The 26,099-nt window shown below is 37.5% G+C and overlaps 1 protein-coding gene across 5 annotated transcripts in view; it reads right to left on the bottom strand.

Moving 5' to 3' along the window:
• Window positions 1-26,099, bottom strand: part of UGT8 (UDP glycosyltransferase 8) — a 91,455-nt gene that overhangs the window by 48,949 nt on the left and 16,407 nt on the right. For all 5 annotated transcript variants that reach the window (XM_054486356.1, XM_054486355.2, XM_054486358.2 and 2 more), the window contains exon 2: window positions 11,386-12,209. In XM_054486356.1, coding sequence (XP_054342331.1) covers window positions 11,386-12,207 — 822 coding nt within the window. In that variant the 5' untranslated portion in view covers window positions 12,208-12,209. The remainder of the gene's footprint in view (window positions 1-11,385; window positions 12,210-26,099) is intronic.

Here is a 26,099-nt window from a genome sequence, read left to right as displayed (position 1 = left end):
TGGCCTGAATTTTTAATCATTGGTTTTTAAAAAACAAATATTACTTGTCTTAGGGCTATTTCTAATTATTGTTCATGGTTTACTAAAAAAAAAAAACAGCTTCACTAGTATACGAATTGTAAAACTGATTCTTTTCTATGCCTCTCGCTTGTCCATCCTCTGCAAGACTCTATCTTTATGAATTATCAGAGATCTGCCAACTGCACTAGAAACAAGAATGATTTAAGAATGGAAGTCGGTATTTTAATGTATGTATAAGGCTCAAAATTTTCTCTTTCACACCATCACTGAAGTGGAAGACACTTTAAAGACCATCTAAGCCCCATCACTGACCCACTCACAATTTAGTGATAAAAAAAGGTAAAGTGATCTTGTCAAGGACTAGATATTCACCTGGTTCCCAGTGAGTACTCTGTCACCTCTACCAATGGTCTGATGCCACAAATGTAAGAAGATTGTTAAAGGAGAGTATAAGTTTAGTCATTTATTACTATATATCTACTTAGCAACAACTAAAATTGTCCAGTGACTCAGGACCACAGGTATACATACCCAACTAACTCATGGAAACATCCAATTCACCAACACCAATAAAGGATGGACCTATGATATCACTTTTTCTAGTTATCCTTTATCCTTTCCTAGTCATGACTTCTCAGAATTCTTGGAGACTCCTCTTCCTTCCTCGTCTTCCTTGGAGAGTCAATAAGCCACTGCATTTATTTCCATGGCTTTACTATAATCTCTTGGAAGGTAACTCCCACAACTGAATACCCAGCATTGACCTTTCCTATCAACTCCATGCTCACATGTTCAAACATCAATTTGACTTTTGAATCCACTCATATACCCACAGGTTTCTCAAATTCAATATGCCCCCAACTAAACAATGTATTTTCCTAAAGAACTTCTTCATCCCTTACTCTTTCGCATCAAGGAAATGCCATCCACCAGTTGCTCTAGCAAGAAAACTGGGTTTTTTAGAACTGCCCATCACTCAACTTCACCCCATTCAATTCTACCTCCCAAATATACTTGGAATTATCCCACTTCTCACCATCTCTGCAGCCATCAATGCACCTCTGAACTACTGCAACATTCACCCAATTAACCCTGCCTGTCCCCTCTTCCCCTTTTATTGTTCTTTTTCCACAAAGCAACCAGAGTGATCCTTTTTTTTTTTTAGACAGAGTCTCACTATGTCCTCCAGGCTGGAGTGCAGTGGCGCCATCTGGGCTCACTGCAACCTCTGCCTCCTGGCTTCAAGTGATTCTCCTGCCTCAGTCTCCTGAGTAGCTGGGATTACAGGCGCACACCACCATGCTTGGCTAATTTTTGTATTTTTAGTACAGACGGGGTTTCACCATGTTGGTCAGGCTGGTCTCGAACTCCTGACCTCTTGATCTGCCCACTTTGGCTTCCCAAAGTGCTGGGATGACAGGCGAAAGCCACCACGCCTGGCCCAGAGTGATCCTTTCTAAAAGTAAATCCAATCATGTTAAAGCCCATCTAAAGCCTCAAAAGGAAATCCAAACCTTGGACAGTGAACAAGGCTTTGCATGATACCATCTCTGTTCATCTCTCTAAGGTCACCTCAGTCACTCTACCCTAGCTCCATGCCATCAGCTTCTCAGCCCCCACTGATCTTTCTCAGTTCTTCAAAATGTAAAGTCCTTCCCACTTTGGGATGGGTGTTGGTTGCCTGGAATACTCTTCTTCCATCAGCTGTCTCCACTTTCTCAGGAGGCATTACTCTGATCGCCTGAGAAGACTCCTTATTTTCTATCACTGCATTCTTTTGGCTTCTGTTACAGCAGTTTAGCTTTGGAAATATGCAACATATTAATTTGTTTATATCTTATTTCCCCTATTAGACTAGACGCAACACAAACAAAAAAACTATGGATTGCACTTAACATTGCTAGCTCAGTGCCTGGCACATATTAGGTACCCAATAAATCTGCACTCAATGCATAACTAAATGGCCATCTATCCTTTTTAAGTGTGGCCATCTCTTTGTGGTTTGTAAAACCTTTTCAATGTTATACATGTGAAAAAGTTCTAAGAGGACTTTGTAGTGAAAAAAAAGTCAAGTCGGTTTATCTGTTTCTCATCATGGCCTGAAAATGGTAGTCAAGGAATTTAGTTAGCCTCAAGGTTTTAACAATATTTATCAAGTCAATTAAGTTGCTTTTTACTGATAAAAAGTCTGGAAATTTATAGTGTAATAAAAGTTTTATTCCATTTTTGCAAAATAAATTAGGCAACTGTATTGGCTTTTGCAACTTCGGATTACATTAATTCAAAACATATGTATTAAAGCCCATACTGTGCAAGCACTGTAGTACTAGGAATGAAAGTGGGTGTGACATAAAGGTTGACTGACCTGAGATCCCTCAGTATTGCTTCCTCCATTATTTGTTTCTGAAAGATTTAAAATTCTTTAGAACCTAATGTTTTTCTTACAGATCTGTGCAAATCAAATCTTTTTAAATGCTATCAGAAGACCTTTTCTCTAAATCTAATTCAGTATAAAATGATTCAATAGACATTTATTAAGTAGTTACTATATTCAATGAAGTGTAGAACCAAGTCAGCTTACTTTGTAAAGTTTATTTTTACTCTATCACATATCCAGGGAGGAAAAAAGCAGAAGAAAATCAAGGGAAGTTAGTATCCACCACGTGGTCTTAAGTTTCCCCTCCTGTACTTGAACACCATAATTTTTCTGAAAATCCACCCTGTCAAAGGCCACCCATATGAAATACTATATGCAAATGACCACTTTTATAGGAACTTCTTTGAAGTTTTAGGACAAAGGAAGACATGCCTGTCTGTCTCTTTTTCTCTCTCCTATCTAATAGCATTTTCATCTCTCACAGCTCTTCTAGAATGGATGCTCTGTTAACCAACTAATTAACTCTCTATGTTTATCAGAATTCTTGAATCTTCTCCTAAAAGTGGTTCCTACAAACAGCAATAAATGCTGCTTTACGAAAATATACCCGAAGGCCAAAAGCAAATGGTGAAGATGAATTAAAACAGGGAGAAGAGTTGAAAGTTATTAGTTCTGAAGCCCTTACCTATTATTGACATGGCTGTACATGGCCATTCTATTTAGATCTATATCTTAAAGCAAGAACTGATCATTCAACAGCATCATCTTAGTTTCACAAAATGGAACTGTAAGGTAATGAGCTGTTCAGATCTACAATGTAATCCAGGGATTTCTAGTTCTTGAAATCTAGATACATACCCATTTGTTTGGGTGCAATTTACACTGAAAATAACTTTCTGAAACAGAGAAAATCTTTAATTACCAGAAAAAAGATTCTCATACAAAATACATCATTCAATGCTATTAAAATTTATGGATCACATGGATTGTATGAGTTTAAATTAACGGTTCTCAAATAGTGGCGGTCCTCTGACCAACAGTATCAGCATTACCAGGTAACACGGTACAAATTATTAGACCCACCCCAGATCTACTAAGTGGCCTACAATCACGTGCTGACAAGAATTTCATGGAATTCTGATCTAAGCAATACTGAAAGAGAATACAATACTGAAGGAGAATACAAAGGATACAATGGGACATTACTTTTCTTTTATTGTTGTTTTTGTTGAGATGGAGTCTCACTCTGTCGCCCAGGCTGGAGTGCAGTGGCATGATCTCAGCTCACTGTGACCTCTGCCTCATGGGTTCAAGCGATTCTCCTGTTTCAGCCTCCCGAGTAGCTGGCACTATAGGCATGCACCACAACAACGCCCTGCTAATTTTTTTGTATTTTTAGTAGAGATGGGGTTTCATCATGTTGGCCAGGCTGGTCTAGAACTCCTGACCTCAGGTGATCTACCTGCCTCAGCCTCCCAAAGTGCTGGGATTACAGGTGTGAGCCACCAAGCCCTGCTGGGATATTACTTTTAATGACAAAAACCACAATTACTTTTGCACCAACCTAATAAATAATATAGGAAGAAGTCAGTACAAATATTGGGGTTGGTTGCTGAGTCTGAACCTTAGATCTTAGAAGAAATTACTAAGGCTTTTTTGGCATTTCTAGGTTACTGAGTCTAGTTCTTCAGGGTCTGAGTGTGGAGGAGATTCAGTACAATGTTGGGCTAGAAGGAAGGCAATCATTTATTTGCCTAGAGTTCTCCCCTAAGCTCCCTCAAAAATGAGAATCACGGAGTCAGGAGAATGCATAGGTGTGAAGTCAGCAGAAGAGGGGCTGGAGTCCCAGTTCCTCCACTGAAAGGCCTGAAAAATCAGTGTCCCAGAGGTTAAAGAAGCCAGCATTCTGATGAAGCTACTCCCTTAATTCTTCTTTCTACCCTAGAGAAGATATATCTATCAATTTCTGTTCATTTCTTAAGAAACTCCAGGTGATCTAAGAACCATGTATCTCACACAATTGTCATCGTCCTTCTACTTCAGTAAGAAAAATAATGGAAGAAAGAAAAAAAAATCCCCAAGATGGAAACAGAAGTACCAGTGTCAACTGCCCGAATGAAGAGAGGTGAAACCATAGATGCTCCACATCCCTCCTACATCTCTATCCACTCTCCTGAGAACCATTCTTCTCCTCAGCATGTGGAAAATAAGAAGTGATCAGTGATTCCATACTCTTGGCTTACTGTAAGTTACAAGGGTTATTACAGCAATAATAAGAGTAATAGAGTAATAACTGCCACCACCAGGTATTGTCGTGGCTCTCATATACCAAAAGTCCTCTGAAGTAAGTACTGACATGCTATCCTCATTTTAATTAGCTGATTCCTTTATCCAAAAGAGTCATATGAAGATAAGACTAAAAGTCAGGGCCATTTGACTAAAAAAGCCCCTGTTTTTCCACTTTGGTATTTTGCACAACAACGAAAAATACCTGGAAAGGTGAAATACAATTTTTCATATACAAAGCCAAAAAATAGGTAGTTTGTCTTCAGTGCCACTGATTTGTCACAAGCTCATGCTTACACCACAAAATCTGAGCTCAGAAATAGATCTGACAAACCCTTTAGCAGTAGCAATTTAAATTTCATAAATAGACCTGTTTGGCTTAGAATAAGAGTATTTGTGAAGAATATCATCCCCCAAAACTGGTGTCAACAGTAATTTAATGAGAAAATTGTCATTTCTAAAAATTATCAGTTAAAAATATTTCCCTTAAAAATATTGCCAGTGTTTGACTTAATACCTAAATGAACAATTCTCTAGGGCTTATTAAAGCTTAAAAACTTAACAATGTGTGCTGGGGTTAAAATCATGTCAGATCTTGCAATATCAATTCAAAACAAGTTTGTTTGATTCCGTTCATATATTGGATCTCCAATCATATCAGGAAATCCTTGTAAGCCCATAATGCTTATAGAAGCAGATGACAAGCTATTCAAATCTACAATGTTGCTTAGAAAATTTCTGTATCAGTGAACTGAACAGTTAAGTCATTGACAGTTTCAACAGTGCTTGATTTACTTACTTCCTGGATAGATTTCTTTAACAAGAAATTTGGTTTCTTACTACAAATTAGGTTTCTTACTACAAAATAATAAGAAAATACATGATTAACCTATAAAGCATCTGCAAAAACATTTTACATTAATGAGTTCCCTTAGAGAATTTATTTTTTCTGCCAAACTATCATTTAACAGTTCATTAAATATTAAACTTTTATTGAGTGCCAACCACTTTTCAGGCATTCAGGCTATAGAGTATCAACCTTTTGAGGTATTCACATTCTAGTTAAGAAAGCCATCCAACAAACAAACAAACAGTAGTTAAAGTACTATCATTTCTGAACTCAGAATTAGTAACTGGAATGAAATTATTAGTCTCTTCTAAACATTGTCATCCTCAATTTTCTGACCTCCACATAGCTAACAACATAGCATAGTACTACTGTATAGATGAAGCTTTACATCTCCAGCTTTAAATTTCATAAGACAACAAATTGCATATGTAATTATTAATAAAATGGCCTTAATTTTCCACATCTGCTGCAACCCTGGATCAAGTCTTTTACCCCCAAGGACCCTGGTCCCATATCCAAGCCTAGAGACTTCATTCATTAATGGTGAAATCAGCTTTCAATCACCATATGTAATAGGAAGTAATGGCTTCTCTGTTAATCAAGGAATACCAAGTATGGAAAGTCACTATTTTGTTTCTTCATTTCATTTTTCTTCTCATAAACTCACCTGCTCACAAGTGACTAATCTAATAACTCTGTTGCTCAATCTCTCATTGTCCCCAAGATCATTCTCTGAGGGAGTTCCAGCAAATAACAATATGACAAACAGTGAATATCTCCTGGTCTAGTCCTTGGTCCCATGTGCTTTCTTATCTCTGTTTATCTCTTATCTCTCCCAAGACTATGCTTCCTTAAATAAAAATGTCTCCACAACTGGTGAACTTAAGATGCTGTAATACTCCTAATGTGGAAATACAGCATCTCTGAAGAGCACCAAATGAGTGCCATGCTGCCTCAAATCATATTTCAAGACAGAAATAGCTGGCCTGACTTTCAATACTGTCCCTGTTTATATGCATATTTGGAAGAGAGAAAAGACTATTTTAGTTCACAATTGGGTAATGGTATGGTTATCTTCTTTTCTCACTATCAGTAACATTAGAGTAGTTATTCTAATTCATTAAAATAACTTAGTACCAGCTGGGGCAGTGGCTCATGCCTGTAATCCCAGCACTTTTGAGAAGCCAAGGTGGCCGGATCACTTGAGGTCAGGAGTTTGAGACCATACTGGCCAACATACTGAAACCCTGTCTCTGCTGAAAATAAAAAAAATTAACTAGGCGTGGTGACAGACACCTGTAATCCCAGCTACTTGGGAGGGTGAGGCAGGAGAATTGCTTGAACCCAAGAGGCAGAGGCTGCAGTGAGCCAAGATCATGCCACTGCACTTCAGCCTGGGTGACAGAGCGAGACTCCATCTCAAAAAATAAAAATAAAATTAAAAAACTCAACAACCTAGCATGGATTTTTGGGTTGCTTAATGGCTGGGACAGTATACAGACACAAATTTAGAACAAACAGATGATAGTTATAATATTAACATTGTTGCACTAACTGAATCACCTATTTTTGGCAACTATTTCTATTTGATACAGTTCATTAAATATTAAAGTTTTATTGAGTACCAACCATTTTTCAGGCACTCAGGTTATAGAGTATCAACCTTTTGAGGTACTCACATTCTAGTTAAGAGAGCCATGTAAAACAAACAAACAAACAAACAACAAAAACAGTACACCAACAACAAACAGTAGTTAAAGTGCTATTAGGTGCTATAAGAGTTCAAGGCTGTAGAAGTTGAAAAGTGGCAGTGAGCAACTGCCTGGCGGCCTAGGCCATTTCAGCCAATGGGAAATCACCTAAAAAATATCACTTGAAACATTTACTTTTTAATAACTATTAGATTCCCTAAGTAAACATGTACTATTCTTTGGTGGATTCTCTGCTAATAAAATTAATAAAAATTAAAATCACTTTCCAATTAGATGTCATTATTTCATTCACGTTTAATATTTAAAGGATCTATTTGGCCAGGCACGGTGGCTCACACCTGTAACCCCAGCACTTTGGGAGGCCAAGACGGGCAGATCACAAGGTCAGGAGATCAAGACCATCCTGGCTAACACGGTGAAACCCCATCTCTACTAAAAATACGAAAACTTAGCTGGGTATGGTGGCACTTGCCTGTAGTCCCAGCTACCTGGGAGGCTGAGGCAGGAGAATCACTTGAACCTGGGAGGCAGAGGTTGTAGTGAGCTGAGATCATGCCACTGCACTCCAGCCTGGGCAACAGAGCAAGAGATTCCATCTCAAAAAAAAAGAGAATCTATTCAAATAGGCGTCTGTCTACAGACCTCCTTCTTGATCAAAGCATTTTTATTTTTTAATGTTTATCCATGTTCCCTACTGGCCTGCAATGATAGAGTAGGTAAACCACTATATGAATGTGATCCAACTCAGAATTCTTCCCCTTAGTCCGCATCATTTAAAGACTCCTATTAGAGGCAGCCAGGTAGTAGATGATAAGTTGTCTTTCCAGGCACATTTCTAACATGAATTTTAAAATGATTTCTACTATCAAGGCACACAATTTCTTCACTCTACACTGACACAACATTTTGTAATCAAAAGCATTTGAACTTAGGCTGATTTAGTTTATCAAATCTCTAAAGCATAAATAAGAGTCCATATGGTTTCATTTGACTTGAGTATTAAGCCCTGACAATCTTTGAGAGACATAAAATAAATAAGATTCAAAAAACTGCTGTCTCTGCATGGTTTTATACACAATTGTAAGTAAGTAAATGACTAAAATTAGTGACAAGAGATGCAATCACCTTGAAAAAACACCTAATAAATAGCAAAACAACCCACATTACACCTGACTTTGCCACAGACTATCTGTGTGGCTTTTGATTAAGTCTTTGTATCTACTATGTGAGAAATGGATGGACTATTCCCCATCTCTCTTCTACCTACTTTAAAGGAAAGAATAAATAAAATGAATGGAGCCGAACTATATGCTCTCTGCAGGATTTCTTTAGGATCAAACATTGTGAAAGCTTATTTAAAATGTCCTTTATAAATTTTCTCTGCCCTTTCATCCCAGGTTGTGAAATTCAGTCCCACTATCCAATCATTTACAGACATCTGGAAAACCTAATCTATGCCCAGTGTAAGATACCAGGGCAATTAACAATTAAGCTGCTATATGTGAATCATGTGTTCTACGCAGCTACTTTCTCAGCCTTCCTGTGTTACTGTCACAACAATGCCCTGTAAATAATACAGGCATTTGAGAAACTCATTAACTTTTAGAATGAAAAGGTACAGTTTATTATCTCAAATAAATCTACTAGAAAAATCTCACTGGGAACACGTGTTCATAAGCATATAAAACCACACCAGAATAAGGAATACCTGAAAGAGTACTGCACATCATTCTTCAAAATACTCCCTGCTCAAAAACTATAAATAACATTCTGAAATGAAAACAGCCCTTCACAATGATAATCTAATAGACTTCCAATAATAATAATATACTTATCTATGTCCACATACTATATATAACACATGCACACATGCCATGCCTGTGCATGCAACCGAACTAATTGGCACAAAGCAAACTTTGTAAATAAAAAACTCATTTCAAAAGAACCACTACAAATAGCCCAGAGGAAAAAGAAGAACTCCACAAAGAAAGTCAAGCCAGTGTCAAATGAGAAATTATGGCAAATTAAAGGATATTTTGAGTAATGCCTTATGTCAAGCACCAAAAACCACTAAAAAGATGTATTTCATGTAAAACAAAATAGTGACACTAGTAAGGACATCTGTGTGCAGAGGAATCCAAGACAGAAAAAAATCTTTTGATGGTAGAAAAAAAATTCTCACATGCCATGCATCTTTTTGAAAGGTAGAGTATTGAAAATAAAACATAAAGTATTTTCCTACACTTATACTGTGTCATTCAAGTTGCTGCAACTCAAGACAAATATACAGCAGGAACTGGAAGGAAAGAAAAGGCAATCAGGACAGAACATTCCTTTTTTTTTCTTTTTTAGACAGGGTCTCACTCTGACACCTAGGCTGGAGTGCAGTGGTGTGATCTCAGCTCACTGCGGCCTCGACCTCCTGAACTCAAGTGATCCTCCCACCTCAGCCTCCTGAGTAGCTGGGACTATAGGCATGCATCACCATACCCGGCTAATTTTTATTTTTTGTAGAGACAAGGTTTCACTATGTTGTCCAGGCTGGTCTCGAACTCCTGGACTCAAGTGATCCTCCTGCCTTGGCCTCCCAAAGTGCTGGGATTGGCATGGGCCACTGCGTCCGGCTCCTTTTCATCATATACTTCTCCTTCAATCAAGTGACTGAAGAAGAGAGACATCACCCAGATGAAAACCAAAGGGAGCTGGCAGAAGGGGAGTGTTCTAGCTGGGAAAAGATGATGACCTAAACAGAACAAGGATGATTTGTGTAACATTTTAAATGACTCAGTTAAGGTAAAGACACACCTTGACTACCAAATCTTTTAGAAGCTGCTTCTAAAATCTGATTTTAGCTAGCTTTAGGAAGGTGACTCTGCCAGAGAAGATTTGAGGATTCAAAATGAGCTTGGATAAATTCATGAATGGCTAAGATAAGCTGAGATTAATTCCTATCCTTTACAGTTGAAGTCAGAGAGAACAAGTGTGCCCTCATAGCCTCCAGTGGCTGTATATATTTGAAATGCTGTGGGTGTACAGGCCATTTCTATGTTTCCATGTTACATGAAATATATCAATATATTATTTATTAAATATAACTCTAATGGCCATATTAGAAAAGCCTACAGGTCGTATATTCTAATCACCTTATTGCCTTACGAAAAAATTCAGCCATGTGATTGTCCTCATCTATATGAGAAAATCTGGATTTACTCTTTATCAAGGCCCTGACACAATTTTTAATATGTAGTACCAGAGCAAAATTGTTTTGAGTGGCTATTTCCAGAGGTAGGATTAAAAGTAATTTGAATAGAGAAAGTCCTGCAACAAGCCCTACACTTCCTAGTAAATGGGATCTGATGTTGAGGTTAAATTGAGAGATTCAATCTGAGGTTAAAAAACTCACTACAACAATAGGTATGTGTATGGCTTCTGCTAATGTGGGATACCTAATAAAAAACAAGGATGGTGAACAGAATACCAAGGGATTTACTGTTGGCTCAACCAATAAAAAGAATTTAAGTTTGACATAGAGAACAGAGTTTCTTAAAGTGCCATTGATTCCATCATTGAAATGAAACTGCAATAGAGCATGCTTTCCTGAAAACTATTACATTTACTTACTAGCTTAAATTAACTGACTCCCTACTTTGATGGAAGTTACCACCTCACTTTCATTATTGGACATAAACTAGTGGTAATAACCTCCCAGAGAAGAACCTCTGTTCACTGACCTGAAGCTAAACATATATACCTGTAATTGTGCTATTTGGGGTAGAACGGAGGGGATTCTGTGTGTAATTAAAGATAAAATCACTTATACTCATTAAAACTAACCATTTAACTATATTCTCCTCACATACTATAACTATTACTTAATCAGAAAACTACTTCCCAGCCAGTCTATTGACCATATGGCATAGTGGTCTTTTCAGTACTACAGAAATGCTCATTCAAAGCAGGAATGTTTCCCAGGGAAGTGGTGGACCCACATAAAGGGACTTTGGAGGCCCCATGTCCTAATCACCTTTTAGGGTACTGTATATATACAATATATATAAATAACAAATCATATCTCTTCCAAAAATCAAAATTGACTTTTACATTAAAAAAGAATTACCAAGGAATTCAGCAAACCTTACTTCTGGTAGTGGGCTGGCCGGTTTGGTTAGGATTCCTCCTACATAAACAACATTAGGCAGAGTGGGTCTTGGGAATTCCAGGGCTACGTCAGTACACAGCATCCACAGGCTGGACCCATGAACCAAATCATACATGGACTTCTCCGGCAGCAGGTTGTACTTCTGCATTATCCTTTCATATTTGGGAAGAACCAGAAAGCTGACCCCTAATCTGGAAATGAGGTAAACACCGGTATTTTTCATCCTTTGCAGCAAGTTCATGCGGTCTGTGAGAAGTGAGTTAAACTCTGGGACGTATGCTAATGGAGCAGGAGCACCCACTTCAGCAGGATACCAAAGTCCAGTTGAAAATACAGCATATTTAACCCCTAAAAGATGAGCTATCACAAATCCACACATATCATTAGGGTCCACCAGCAGCAGGTCAAACTTTTCTTTCTTCAGACCCTGGATCAGGGCATGGTTGCCAACCATCATGTCACAGTTCTTAGTATAGTGATCCAGTATGTCAAACAGTTCGATTGCTGTCAATCTCCCAGAGAAAATATTCCTCATCTTGGACTGTAGGAAAGCATCTGAGGTGGTACTGTTAAAGATCCCTGGGTAGCGCTGGAGGCTGTAATGATTAGATGGGGCGATGTCTCTGCCTTCAGAGAGGAGGAACACTGTATGGTGGCCTCTCTCGTGCAAGGCTGAGGCTAGCGTCTTGAAAATGTACATATGGCTTTCAAACATAATTGGCGGCACGATGATGATTTTGGCAGCCTTCGCTATCCCAACAGCACTCCACAGGAGCATGAAATATGGAGTGTAAGACTTCATAGCTGTAACAACAACCAGAAAACAACTTAAAACAAAATACAATGCTCACCATTCAAAACAAGCAATCACAAAGCATTTTTCCCCAAAAATATCTGATCTAATACTTTGTCTAAAAAAAAAAAAATCACTATTAAAAATTATCCTGATGTTTGTTCTAATTACCTCTTTATTTTTGAAAGATCAATTATGTTTAAGTATAGAATTGAAAGCAAAGTTGACATAAACTGAAATATATTAAAAATGGATCTGTCTGGGAAGAAAATTGAATTAGTAAACTATTTTCAAACATTTGAAATAACATTTTGATAAGGTTGAATGACACATAATATATCTTTTTGGAAGAATATCTATGAAATATCTATGGAACATCTGTTCATCTTCTAATTGAATGTCAATGTTAATCCCAGGAAGAAGAGCTGACCTTTTTAATTTCCAGGTATATCAGCATGTGTCTCTTATTTAAATCATTTTAATTCAATGGTTACATTTGCAGTTATAATCAAAGCATACCAAAGAAAGATTGTTTTAGAAAATAATTATTTTGAATGGTAGTTTGGTAATTCTGCAGAAAAGACTTTTTTCCAGAGGAAAAATGATCTTTAACATATATTTTCCCTTTACCTAAATACCATAATTGTCCTAGCAATCTATATTTATGTAATCTATGTCAATTTGCTGATGCATTTCAGGGCATTATGTAAAAGAGAAACTTTAAATAGAAAAGCTCAAGAGGGCTAATGGATCTCAGTACACACTTACTGAAAAAGGACTGATGAATGATTATGTCTCAGACCACACTTGCTATGTTATGTTGTATCTTTAACTCAGGTGCAAACGTCAAGTCAGATGATGCCTGTACACTTGAGGGCTGGTACTTCTCCTACCTTTTCATGTTAACAGATATATGTAATAAAGTTGTCTTTTATTGTTTTTAGAGATAAATATACTATACGTGGGGACCATATAGTGTGCAAATACACCCACTAACCTATTCAATATAATGAATTCTTAGACTGTAAATTAGGCCCCCAAATAGAAAAATGATCTAAACAACTGCTCATGCAAACTGGACACATTTCAAAAATCTCAAAATAGATTTATACACACATCACCAACACACATATAACCAAATTGATACCTATTTTTACTCCTTAGAATACATTAACCGTCCTATTTGTATAAATTTCCAACATCTAAACGCAGTTTTAACAACTATACCTTCTCAACATTCAAACACTGCAAGCAATGTAAAGAAATCAATAGCAGGCAACTAATAGATTCTTCCAATAACAAGACTGAACTCTAAAATACATATATTTCCAGATGCTTTTTTCCTCTCCTACTCTAAGGGAAGTTTCAAACTATTTGAAAGTTGAAATTATACCATTAAGAATAAGTAAAAGTAATGCACATTACAAACATATAACATAAATGTCACTTACATTATTATAAGGGCGTTAAAAATAATTAACTTTGGAGAAGATACTGATTCTATAGTAAAGTTGACTACAATTACAAGATCAGTGAAGAAAGAAAATTAAGGAGCCGATCTTAGAAAAACCTTCCAAATGTTTATTCTACTGTAACCTTCCAAATGTTTATTCTACTGTACTGCCTCACCTATATGTCTCTCCAATGTCACCTTCTCACAAATCTGAAGAAGGAAAAATCAGAGATTTTACAAGGAAATATTATGAACTCCAGGGATAAGACTAATGCCAAAACAGGTAGGTATTCCAGCAGCTACTGCTCACTGCTGTCACTTCTTGCATATTCGAGAGGTGAGTACTTGATGATGGAACAATGGTGGAAAACTGGTCTCCCCACTGGGTTCTGGATCTAGCTGAGCAGACCATAGGTACACTCTGTTCAGCTAGAGTTAAAACTACTTTATCTATCATAAATAAAACAAAAATGATCATAGAGAACAAATCCTTTCACTGTGCTTTTGTTTAATTCTTCCTTTTTAATTTTAATATTTTATTTCAGTAATTACTACAAAGTAAAAAGAAATCACATAATTTTTAATGAACTGCTTATATTTTAGAATAGCACTGTCAAGATATAATTATCTTATATTTTAATATGTTATTATAATAACCTATATTATTTATATTAAAGAAACCTGAAAAATACTCAATAGAAAGAAAACAAACTAAGCAATACAAATAAAATATGCAGACATATCAAATGCACCATAAACAAATATAATGACAAATGATATCTTAGAAATACAACCTGCAACATACATAATAGATATTTAACTTCCCTAAGTATTCTCCTGACTTCATTTAGTGCAGGAGAGGATAACTACCATCTGCAAATCTTGAAGTTATGTTAAATTCTCAACAACTGGGGATTGGTTAAACAGACTGTCATTCATTCATATCATGCAGTCACTAAAATAATCTTATCAAAAGAATATGGCATAAGATATTCAAGATTTAATGTTGACTGAAAATTAGGATACTAAACATTATAAATATTATGTAGCACTTTGCAAAATATATACATGTGTACACATATGGGAATGATACTTGCCAAAACAGTATTGTTTTTCTCTGGATAGTGTGAATTACAAGGGTTTTAACTTTTTCCTTTTATGTATTCACAAAGGAATCCACAGTGGGCATGTGTTATTCTTATTGAAATAAAAATAAATATTATTTAAAGTAACATATGATGAAAAATACCTCATTCACAATAACAATAAAGTGTACAATATACCTTTTACATTACCAACATAGAATATTTGTTGGCTATAACATGGCCAGACTTCCCCTGAAAATATACACGCAGGAATATTTTCTAAATGTATAGAAACACTTTTGTTTTCACAAAAGAAAATATTCTAAAAGTTTATCCTTCCCATGTTATAAACAGATTGATACATTTCTTCCAAATCCCACTGGATGATTTGTTGTGTTTAGTTTGAAATTTAATCAAAGTTATACCTATGTTCATTGGAAAAATATAAAAAGAAGAGAGAATACATTTTTGAAAAAGAAACAGTAATGATTTGGGATATCCATATAAATCTTCAAACATATTTTAAAACCCAGTAATTAAAAACTGGAATTAGCCCAAGAATTCTACATGAAATCAATGCATCAGTGTAGGAAGCCTATTGGAATTCCCTGAATAAATATAAGCATAATAGATGACGAAGGAAGTACCACAAATACATGAGGAAAGAACAACTTATTCAATAGTGTTAAAAATTTGCTTTATATTTGAAAAATAAAATCACTATACTTTTTACCTTAAACCTTCCTTAAAGTAAATTGAATAGCATAGTGTTTAAAGTTTTTAAATAAATCCATTAAAAATGTTTAGCTTTAAAGGATTATCTGGAAAGAGAAAAAAATAAGCATAAAGCAAAGCAAACAATCGCTTTTACAAATATTAGATTTAGTTGCATAATCATTAATATTTTTGCAATGTTTAGAACACCTGGAGCAAGCAGAGGTTTCCAGTTTAAAATGGCAGATTAAAACAAGTGTTTCCATTCCTTTTCTCCCAAAGCTCCATTGGAAATTTGAGTGAAGAATATAAAAGAAAATAAATACACATGAGTTCTGAGAAGTGGTATGAAGCATTTGACAGGGCTACAGTGGAATGACTGAACAAATGAACAAATTAGACTTGTCTCTTATAAAACCGGCAAGGATGCTATTTTTAGTGATAATGCTCAACTCTTGCAAAGGCACAGTGTAGTCTTAAGAAGTTGGTGAAAATGTAAACTGGTGTAAATGTTATGAAATACAACTGGCATATTATTTTATAACACTACAGAGATACCAATACTTATGTACAAAAATGTCCATTGCATTCATAGCCAACAGCAAACAGCCAGAAACCACTATAAAGCCAACAGTAGATTAATTTAATTACAGTATATTTTTATGATGGAAAATTATAGAACTATCAAAAATAATGTTTGAAAATAATTTTAATATCAGAAAATACTTGTAACACTAAGAAGATCAGAAATAAAATTATGTATATGATATATACATACATGTATATATAAAGTGATTATAATGATAACGAAGTAAAGATGAAACTGATAACAATTTTAAGGTTATGGACTTGAACAATTTTCTTTCCTTTTCTTATATTTTTCAGGATTTTCAAAGATTTCTACCAAAAGCAGATAATTCTTATAACAGCTATCAGCTGGCACATCCCTGGAGCTGGAGCCTTACTCTCATCCTCCCTTGGGAGTTAAGCATCTTAAAACATCAGTCTCTATTTGCTGGTCTCCACTTACTCCCCAAATGTTTATAGTCAGCCTTTGAATTCACCACAATTCTAACCAAATTCTTACTGTTAAGGGCACTAACGCTTCCCAAAATTCATACAAATGCCCATTTTCCACTTACCTGTTTGGACTTCCCTTTAACAGTAGCCACTAGTGATTCTTTCTTCCTCTAAATTCTCTCTTGGCTTCTGGGATACTACTACTACTTGACTACAAGATTCTGGCAGTGGAGTAATATGCTGCCAGAATCTTGAAGAAAATCCAAAATTCAAAGAATGTACAAAAATTTGAAGACTCTACACAAACTGCATTATCAGTCTACCCTCTTTTCTTCCTATTAAAAATTATTTCTATGCTTGCTTTCAAGACAGGAAGCCAAAAGCATTTTAATAGGTGTGTCTACCACTCACCACAGGGAAGTCATTTAACATTTCAGTGTGAATTAATTTGGGCAAAACAGTAAGATATCAGGATATTGGGGTGGTACCGTACTTAAATGTTGCACATCCAAAACATTCATCTGTAAAAGTGATTTCTCCAAGGCCAAAGGAAGGGTTTGTCATTTGTTTTGTTTGAGACGGAGTCTTGCTCTGTCGCTCAGGCTAGAGTGCAATGGCATGATCTCAGCTCACTACAACCATCACCTTCCAGGTTCAAGCAATTCTCCTGCCTCAGCCTCCTGAGTAGCTGGGATTACAGGCACACACCACTGTGCCCAACTAGTTTTTGTATTTTTTTTAGTAGAGACAGGGTTTCACCATGTTGGCCAAACTGGTCTCAAACTCCTGACCTTGTGATCCGCCCGCCTCAGCCTAACCAAAGTGCTGGGATTACAGGCATGAGCCACCATGCACGGCCCAAAGGAAGGGTTTTAAACCCTTAGAGCTCCAGAAAACAAGTTAGATTAGCTACAATGCTTCTGTGCCTAGGTATCAATGGTTCATATATGCTGAAATTTGATACAGGAACACCCCAATATACTACTGAAATATTTTAAAGATGAAAATAGAATTTTATAAATCCCTTGTATTTCCCATTTTTCCAAAGATACTAAAGCTAAAATACCAGAATTTAATACCATACGTGGGAGCCAAGATGGCTGAATAGGAACAGCTCCAGCCTACAGCTCCCAGCATGAGTGACGCAGAAGACGGGTGATTTCTGCATTTCCAACTGAGGTACCGGGTTCATCTCACTAGGGAGTGTTGGACAGTGGGTGCAGGACAGTGGGTGCAACGCATCGAGCATGAGCCGAAGCAGGGTGAGGCATCGCCTCACCTGGGAAGCACAAGGGGTCAGGGAATTCCCTTTCCTAGTCAAAGAAAGGGGTGACAGAAGGCACCTGGAAAATCAGGTCACTCCCACCCTAATACTGCACTTTTCCAATGGTCTTAGCAAACAGCACACCAGGAGATTATATCCCCCGCCTAGCTCGGAGGGTCCTACACCCATGGAGCCTCACTCATTGCTAGCACAGCAGTCTGAAATCAAACTGCAAGGCGGCCGCGAGGCTGGGGCAGGGGTGCCCGCCACTACCGAGGCTTAAGTAGGTAAACAAAGCGGCTGGGAAGCTCGAACTGGGTGGAGCCCACTGCAGCTCAAGGAGGCTGCCTGCCTCTGTAGACTCCACCTCTGGGGGCAGGGCATAGCCAAACAAAAGGCAGCAGAAACCTCTGCAGACTTAAATGTCCCTGTCTGACAGCTTTGAAGAGGGTAGTGGTTCTCCCAGCATGCAGCTGGAGATCTGAGAACAGGCAGACTGCCTCCTCAAGTGGATCCCTGACCCCCAACTAGCCTAACTGGGAGGCACCCCCCAGTAGGGGCAGACTGACACCTCACACGGCCAGGTACTCCTCTGAGACAAAACTTCCAGAGGAACAATCAGGCAGCAACATTTGCTGTTCACCAATATCCGCTGTTCTGCAGCCTCTGCTGCTGATACCCAGGCAAACAGGATCTGGAGTGGACCTCCAGCAAACTCCAACAGACCTGCAGCTGAGGGTCCTGTCTGTTAGAAGGAAAACTAACAAACAGAAATGACATCCACACCAAAACCCATCTGTGCATCACGATCATCAAAGACTAAAGGTAGATAAAACCACAAAGATGGGGAAAAAACAGCAGAAAAACTGGAAACTCTAAAAATCAGAGTGTCTCTCCTCCTCCAAAGGAACACAGCTCCTCACCAGCAACAGAACAAAGCTGGACAGAGAATGACTTTGATGAGTTGAGAGGAGAAGGCTTCAGATGATCAAACTACTCCAAGCTAAAGGAGGAAGTTCAAACCCATGGCAAAGAAGTTAAAAACCTTGAAAAAAAATTAGATGAATGGCTAACTAGAATAACCAATGCAGGGAAGTCCTTAAAGGACCTGATGGAGCTGAAAACCACGGCACGAGAACTATGTGACAAATGCACAAGCCTCAGTAGCCGATTTGATCAACTGGAAGAAAGGGTATCAGTGATGGAACATCAAATGAATGAAATGAAGCGAGAGGAGAAGTTTAGAGAAAAAAGAATAAAAAGAAATCAACAAAACCTCCAAGAAACATGGGACTATGTGAAAAGACCAAATCTACATCTGATTGGTGTACCTGAAAGTGACGGGGAGAATGGAACCAAGTTGGAAAACACTCTGCAGGATGTTATCCAGGAGAACTTCCCCAATCTAGCAAGGCAGGCCAACATTCACATTCAGGAAATACAGAGAACACCACAAAGATACTCCTCGAGAAGAGCAACTCCAAGACACATAATTGTCAGATTCACCAAAGTTGAAATGAAGGAAAAAATGTTAAGGGCAGCCAGAGAGAAAGGTCGGGTTACCCACAAAGGGAAGCCCATCAGACTAACAGCTGATCTCTCGGCAGAAACTCTACAAGCCAGAAGAGAGTGGGGGCCAATATTCAACATTCTTAAAGAAAAGAATTTTCAACCCAGAATTTCATATCCAGCCAAACTAAGCTTCATAAGTGAAGGAAAAATAAAATACTTTAAAGACAAGCAAATGCTGAGAGATTTTGTCACCACCAGGCCTGCCCTAAAAGAGCTCCTGAAGGAAGCACTAAACATGGAAAGAAACAACCAGTACCAGCCACTGCAAAAACATGCCAAATTGTAAAGACCATCGAGGCTAGGAAGAAACTGCATCAACTAATGAGCAAAATAACCAGCTAACATCATAATGACAGGATCAAATTCACACATAACAATATTAACCTTAAATGTAAATGGGCTCAATGCTCCAATTACAAGACACAGACTGGCAAACTGGATAAAGACTCAAGACCCATCAGTGTGCTGTATTCAGGAAACCCATCTCACGTGCAGAGACACACATAGGCTCAAAATAAAAGGATGGAGGAAGATCTACCAAGCAAATGGAAAACAAAAAAAGGCAGGGGTTGCAATCCTAGTCTCTGATAAAACAGACTTTAAACCAACAAAGATCAAAAGAGACAAAGAAGGCCATTACATAATGGTAAAGGGATCAATTCAACAAGAAGAGCTAACTATCCTTATGCACCCAATACAGGAGCACCCAGATTCATAAAGCAAGTCCTTAGCAACCTACAAAGAGACTTAGACTTCCACACAATAATAATGGGAGACTTTAACACCCCACTGTCAACATTCGACAGATCAACGAGACAGAAAGTTAACAAGGATATCCAGGAAATGAACTCAGCTCTGCACCAAGCGGACCTAATAGACATCTACAGAACTCTCCACCCCAAATCAACAGAATATACATTCTTTTCAGCACCACACCACACCTATTCCAAAATTGACCACATAGTTGGAAGTAAAGCACTCCTCAGCAAATGTGAAAACACAGAAATTATAACAAACTGTCTCTCAGACCACAGTGCAATCAAACTAGAACTCAGGATTAAGAAACTCACTCAAAACGGCTCAACTACATGGAAAACGAACAACCTGCTCCTGAATGACTACTGGGTATATAACGAAGTGAAGGCTGAAATAAAGATGTTCTTTGAAACCAACGAGAACAAAGACACAACATATCAGAATCTCTGGGACACATTCAAAGCAGTGTGTAGAGGGAAATTTATAGCACTAAATGCCCACAAGAGAAAGCAGGAAAGATCTAAAATTGACACCCTAACGTCACAATTAAAAGAACTAGAGAAGCAAGAGCAAACACATTCAAAAGCTAGCAGAAGGCAAGAAATAACTAAGATCAGACCAGAACTGAAGGAAATAGAGACACAAAAAACCTTTCAAAAAAATCAATGAATCCAGGAGCTGGTTTTTTGAAAGGATCAACAAAATTGACAGACTGCTAGCAAAACTAATAAAGAAGAAAAGAGAGAAGAATCAAATAGATGCAATAAAAAATGATAAAGGGGATATCACCACCGATCCCACAGAAATACAAACTACCATCAGAGAAGACTATAAACACCTCTAAGCAAATAAACTAGAAAGTCTAGAAGAAATGGATAAATTCCTGGACACACACACCCTCCCAAGACTAAACCAGGAAGAAGTTGAATCTCTGAATAGACCAGTAACAGGCTCTGAAATTGAGGCAATAATTAATAGCTTACCAACCAAAAAAAGTCCAGGACCAGATCGATTCACAGCCGAATTCTACCAGAGGTACAAGGAGGAGCTGGAACCATTCCTTCTGAAACTATTCCAATCAATAGAAAAAGAGGGAATCCTCCCTAACTCATTTTATGAGGCCAGCATCATCCTGATACCAAAGCCAGGCAGAGACACAACCAAAAAAGAGAATTTTAGACCAATATCCTTGATGAACATTGATGCAAAAATCCTCAATAAAATACTGGCAAACCGAATCCAGCAGCACATCAAAAAGCTTATCCACCATGATCGAGTGGGCTTCATCCCTGGGATGCAAGGCTGGTTCAACATATGCAAATCAATAAACGTAATCCAGCATATAAACAGAACCAACGACAAAAACCACATGATTATCTCAATAGATGCAGAAAAGGCCTTTGACAAAATCAACAAACCTTCATGCTAAAAACTCTCAATAAATTAGGTATTGATGGGACATATCTCAAAATAATAGGAGCTATCTATGACAAACCCACAGCCAGTATCATACTGAATGGGCAAAAACTGGAAACATTCCCTTTGAAAACTGGCACAAGACAGGGATGCCTTCTCTCACCACTCCTATTCAACATAGTGTTGGAAGTTCTGGCCAGGGCAATTAGGCAGGAGAAGGAAATAAAGGGTATTCAATTAGGAAAAGAGAAAGTCAAATAGTCCCTGTTTGCAGATGACATGATTGTATTTCTAGAAAACCCCATCATCTCAGCCCAAAATCTCCTTAAGCTGATAGGCAACTTCAGCAAAGTCTCAGGGTAAAAAATCAACGTGCAAAAATCACAAGCATTCTTATACACCAGTAACAGACAAACAGAGAGCCAAATCATGAGTGGACTCCCATTCACAATTGTTTCAAAGAGAATAAAATACCTAGGAACCCAACTTACAAGGGACGTGAAGGACCTCTTCAAGGAGAACTACAAACCACTGCTCAAGGAAATAAAAGAGGATACAAACAAATGGAAGAACATTCCATGCTCATGGGTAGGAAGAATCAATATCGTGAAAATGGCCATACTGCCCAAGGTAATTTATAGATTCAATGCCATCCCCATCAAGCTACCAATGACTTTCTTCACAGAATTGGAAAAAACTACTTTAAAGTTCATATGGAACCAAAAAAGAGCCCACATTGCCAAGTCTATCCTAAGCCAAAAGAACAACGCTGGAGGCATCACGCTACCTGAATTCAAACTATACTACAAGACTACAGTAACCAAAACAGCATGGTACTGGTACCAAAACAGAGATATAGACCAATGGAACAGAACAGAGCCCTCAGAAATAATGCTGCATATCTACAACTACCTGATCTTTGACAAACCTGACAAAAACAAGCAATGGGGAAAGGATTCCCTATTTAATAAATGGTGCTGGGAAAGCTGGCTAGCCATATGTAGAAAGCTGAAACTGGATCCCTTCCTTACACCTTATACAAAAATTAATTCAAGATGGATTAAAGACTTAAATGTTAGACCTAAAACCATAAAAACCCTAGAAGAAAACCTAGGCATTACCATTCAGGACATAGGCATGGGCAAGGACTTCATGTCTAAAACACCAAAAGCAATGGCAACAAAAGCCAAAATTGACAAATGGGATCTAATTAAACTCAAGAGCTTCTGCACAGCAAAAGAAACTACCATCAGAGTGAACAGGCAACCTACAGAATGGGAGAAAATTTTCACAACCTACTCATCTGACAAAGGGCTAATATCCAGAATCTACAATGAACTCCCACAAATTTACAAGAAAAAAACAAACAACCCCATCAAAAAGTGGGCAAAGGACATGAACAGACACTTCTCAAAAGAAGACATTTATGCAGCCAAAAAACACATGAAAAAATGCTCACCATCACTGGCCATCAGAGAAATGCAAATCAAAACCACAATGAGATACCATCTCACACCAGTTAGAATGGCAATCATGAAAAAGTCAGGAAACAACAGGTGCTGGAGAGGATGTGGAGAAATAGGAACACTTTTACACTGTTGGTGGGACTGTAAACTAGTTCAACCATTGTGGAAGTCAGTGTGGCGATTCCTCAGGGATCTAGAACTAGAAATACCATTTGACCCAGTCATCCCATTACTGGGTATATACCCAAAGGATTATAAAACATGCTGCTATAAAGACACGTGCACATGTATATTTATTGCAGCACTATTCACAATAGCAAAGACTTGGGACAAACCCAAATGTCCAACAATGATAGACTGGATTAAGAAAATGTGGCACACATACACCATGGAATACTATGCAGCCATAAAAAATGATGAGTTCCTGTCCTTTGTAGGGATATGGATGAAGCTGGAAACCATCATTCTCAGCAAACTATCGCAAGGACAAAAAACCAAGCACCGCATGTTCTCACTCATAGGTGGGAACTGAACAATGAGAACACATGGACACAGGAAGGGGAACATCACACACCGGGGCCTGTTGTGGGGTTGGGGTTGGGGGAAGGGGGAGGGATAGCATTAGGAGATATACCTAATGTTAAATGATGAGTTAATGGGTGCAGCACACCAACATGGCACATGTATACATATGTAACAAACCTGCATGTTGTGCACATGTACCCTAAAACTTAAAGTATAATAAAAAAAAATGATGAACGCTTATTAAAAAAAAAATACCATATGTGACTCCCGGTTACATTACTTTTTTTTTTTGAAATATGCTAACTCTCTTTATTTTGTATTTTTATTTTTAACTCTTAAGTTCAGGGGTATAAGTGCAGGTTTGTTACATAGGTAAACTTGTGTCACAGGGGTTTGTTGTACAGATTATTTCATCACCCAGGTATCAAGCTCAGTACTCAATTATTTTTCCTGACCCTCTCCCTCCTCCCATCCTCCACCCTTGTTATTTAAAAAAAAAGTGGGGAATCACCTTTTACTACCACTTGAAAGAATCATTCCTCTCATTTCTCCAATTTAAGAGCTGCTCATTTTTAGTAACTCTGAACTGGAAAGCATTCATGTGGATGAACCATTGAACCATGTAAGAAAAAAATGACAAGCACATAAACTACATGAAATAAGTTGATTTTTGAGAGTCTATCATCCCAGATGCTCAGGAATTCGTTATTTTAAACAAGAATTAATCAAAGTATCTTTGCATTAAAGGAAAAACAAAATAAGGGCTTATGGAAAATATAAAATCATGTCTGTATATGGTGAATCATATTTAGAAAAATGAAGGGGATGATTTAGTCTAAAGCAGATTATGTAATCTGAACAGCTGAGGTTCTCAGTACTTTTAAGTTTCCCTGGCATTTACTATTATGTGGACTGCAATAATGTGAGCAAATACACCAATCAATTGCCACCAGAGGTCAAACTTTGTACTATGTAGAATATTGTAAGAGAAACTTCATCTCTCTTCAAAGCACCCCCTACATGTAAGCCTTGGAAAATGCCATCCAGCAAAATAAAAAATAAATAAATATAAATTCAGCAAAATAAATATTGATTATCATTACTGGTGCTTTTAAATAAATATAAATTTTATTTTTAAAAATCTATTTTTCTGCCTTTCCCTAGTATGACTTAAGCTCCATAAAGGTAGGGATTTTAAACTTGGTAATTGCTTTATTCTCATTGCCTAACTATGTAGTAAGCACTCAACATTTATTTACTGAGTAAATGACTGCAATTATTATTTTGAACCAGGACATATAGATAAATCACATGCATCTACACTACCAGCCCCACTTTTTTCTTTAATTTTAAATAAATGAACCTTCTAATTATATGAATTGTCTTACTTCTGAACAAAATTCTGAATCAAAAGCTTTTGCCTGAGGCACTGAAGTTATTTACACAACTCAACTACAGAGAAAATTTCTGGGCTAATGTGTACTACAGGTGGAAGAAGAAAGTAGCAAGTAAAAGTACTGATTTCATTACAGCTTTTCCTTGAATCTGGGGTCTTTCATTTTACACATTCACAGTAGTGTTATAAATGACCAAGATAATTGCCATTACCTCCAGTAATAACAAGAATTATGAAAGGAAACTAGAACTTAGATGCCAGGCATAGGCACATGACAGACAGCTGTAGCCTTTGTTCTTTCTTCCAGTAATGGTATCCCCCACTACTTCAGTTTGGCATATAGCTAAAAAGACGAAAGACAATTTTTCTCTACCTCTCTAATAGCTGGTTTTAGTCACATAAATAAGTTCTACTTAATGAGAGTGAAACGGAAGCAGAATTGCTATGTGCAATTTCTAATGTATGCCCTTGGAGTTTCACTTTTCACCTTCCTGCCAGCTGGAATGAGACATGGTAATGATTAACATCCTAGACCATAGAAACAGAATTATAAACCAGAAAAGGTGTAACAACAAAGACAGTTGGGTCCTGAGACTGTGAAACCATAACACCAGCCCTGCCTGCTTATGCCCAAATTATTGTGTGTGAAGCAACTAAGCTACCTTTTCTAAGTCACTGAAGCCCTAGGGGGACTCAGGATCCTGGTTTGCCTAGAACTGAGTGGGGGAAGTTTCCTAGGATGTGGGACTTTCAGTTCTAAAACTAGGAAAATCTTGGGCACACGGGGACGAGCTGGTCACCCTATAGCTTTGACTTAACATACAAGTATCAATAAACAGCAGCTGTTTTTAATTACTACCTGCCTTCCCCTGCATTACCAGCTTTCTAAACATTATCTCATTTCATATTGAGATCACATGAAGGCAAGAAAGTGGCTCCCACTTTACAGATAATAAGACTGAGAAGATAAAAACTTGACAAAGATCTAGTATCTAGTAAATTAATGTACTCGTATCCCACCATGTGAAGAGAGAAAGAAAAGAAAGCTTAAAAAAAATTGTTAACTGTGGACAAACTGGGAAAAACTAAGCTTTATATCTACTTGGTTGTTAAATAGCCCTCGTTTTAAACATGTATCTTTCATCTGTAGGCAATTCTTGGTAATCTTGTTATTTACGGTGGCTATTAGCAAGTAAACTACTAAAAGCAAAGAATCCCCTAAAATCACTAGAAT

The sequence above is a fragment of the Pongo pygmaeus genome, chromosome 3 (assembly GCF_028885625.2).
Source record: "Pongo pygmaeus isolate AG05252 chromosome 3, NHGRI_mPonPyg2-v2.0_pri, whole genome shotgun sequence".
NCBI lineage: Eukaryota > Metazoa > Chordata > Mammalia > Primates > Hominidae > Pongo > Pongo pygmaeus.
This window is presented reverse-complemented; position numbering and strand designations above follow the sequence as displayed.